Genomic DNA, 1,376 nt, shown 5'->3' with positions numbered 1-1,376 from the left:
GGGCAATTGCCGCCTTGCTCGACTGTCTTCGGAGGAGTCGTGCTGTGCAGGCCGTGCAGTCACACGAACAAACCTCCACGTTGGTGTGGCTCCCGCCTCGTCCTTGACGCGGAGCGCAGACCAAGGGGCGCTCATGCTCGGATCGTTTGTGATCGGTGTCTCTGTGTGTGTGCGTGTGTGTGTGTGTGTGTGCGTGCGTAAATATTAAAAGCACGTTTTTTGAACCGTGAAGGAAAATCGCCAAGCCGTAGCCACTCACTCGGGGAGTGCTCTAAGTTTCTCTCCCAGCCCTGGGCGGCCGTTCCAGCCGTCCGCCACCCCCACCCACGCCCCCACCCATCCTCCCTCCCCCGCTGCCTGTCGTCCGTGTTTACCTGCTTGCTGTACCCGGAAAGGCGACTTGTGTGTGTGTGTGGGGGGGGGGCTTCTGAGGGAAGAGCGGGCTTACGGACGCGGGTGGCAGCGAACGAGGCGGAGGAAAAACAACCACCCGAGGCGTCCCTGCTCCGCGGGCTCCCCGGGGAGGAGCCGGGGTGGCGGGCGCTGCGGGGCCGGGCGGGGGGACGCGGCTGCTCACCGCTGCACTTTGTGTCTCCCCCACCTCCTCCTCTTCGTCCCCCCCCCCCCCCCCCCCCAGGAAGAGCCGCGCTTCGGAACCACCCCGCTGGCCATGCTGGCGGCGACCTGCAACAAGATCGGCAACACGAGCCCGCTGAGCACGCTGCCCGAGTCCAGCGCCTTCGCCAAGGGCGGCTTCCACCCCTGGAAGCGCTCGTCGTCCAGCTGCAACCTCGGCTCGGGCCTGTCGGGCTTCGCCGTGGCCACGGGCGGCCGCGGCTCGGGCGGCCTGGCGGGCGGCTCGGGCGCCGCCAACAGCGCCTTCTGCCTGGCGTCCACGTCGCCCACGTCGTCGGCCTTCAGCAGCGACTACGGCGGCCTCTTCTCCAACTCGGCGGCGGCGGCGGCGGCGGCGGCGGCCGGCGTGTCCCCGCAGGAGGCGGGCGGCCAGTCGGCCTTCCTCTCCAAGGTGCACACGACGGCGGCCGACGGGCTGTACCCGCGCGTGGGCATGGCGCACCCCTACGAGTCGTGGTACAAGTCCGGCTTCCACTCGACGCTGGCGGCCGGCGAGGTGGCCAACGGCGCGGCGTCGCCCTGGTGGGACGTGCACGGCAGCCCCGGCTCGTGGCTCGACGTGCCCAACGCCGGCGGCGGGCTGCAGGGCTCGCTGCACTCGGGCGCCCCCCAGGCCTCGCTGCACTCGCAGCTGGGCACCTACAACCCCGACTTCGGCTCGCTCACGCACTCGGCCTTCAGCTCCACGGGGCTCGGCTCGCCCGCCGCCGCCGCCTCGCACCTGCTCTCCACCGGCCAGC

The 1,376-nt window shown here is 70.7% G+C and overlaps 1 protein-coding gene across 1 annotated transcript; it reads left to right on the top strand.

Annotated features, from left to right (window-relative positions):
- Window positions 1-643: 643 nt before the first annotated feature.
- Window positions 644-1,370, top strand: LOC129674396 (transcription factor Sp9; the record flags this gene model as incomplete). Its single annotated transcript, XM_055604357.1, has 1 exon — window positions 644-1,370. A coding segment is annotated over exon 1 (700 nt), but the record flags the coding sequence as incomplete, so codon positions are not given.
- Between the last annotated feature and the right edge of the window lie 6 nt (window positions 1,371-1,376).

The sequence above is a fragment of the Psammomys obesus genome, unplaced genomic scaffold (assembly GCF_907164565.1).
Source record: "Psammomys obesus unplaced genomic scaffold, mPsaObe1.curated_primary_1811, whole genome shotgun sequence".
NCBI classification, from domain to species: domain Eukaryota; kingdom Metazoa; phylum Chordata; class Mammalia; order Rodentia; family Muridae; genus Psammomys; species Psammomys obesus.
The sequence above is the reverse complement of the archived record's forward strand: the minus strand, read 5'-3'. Positions and strand labels throughout refer to the sequence as shown.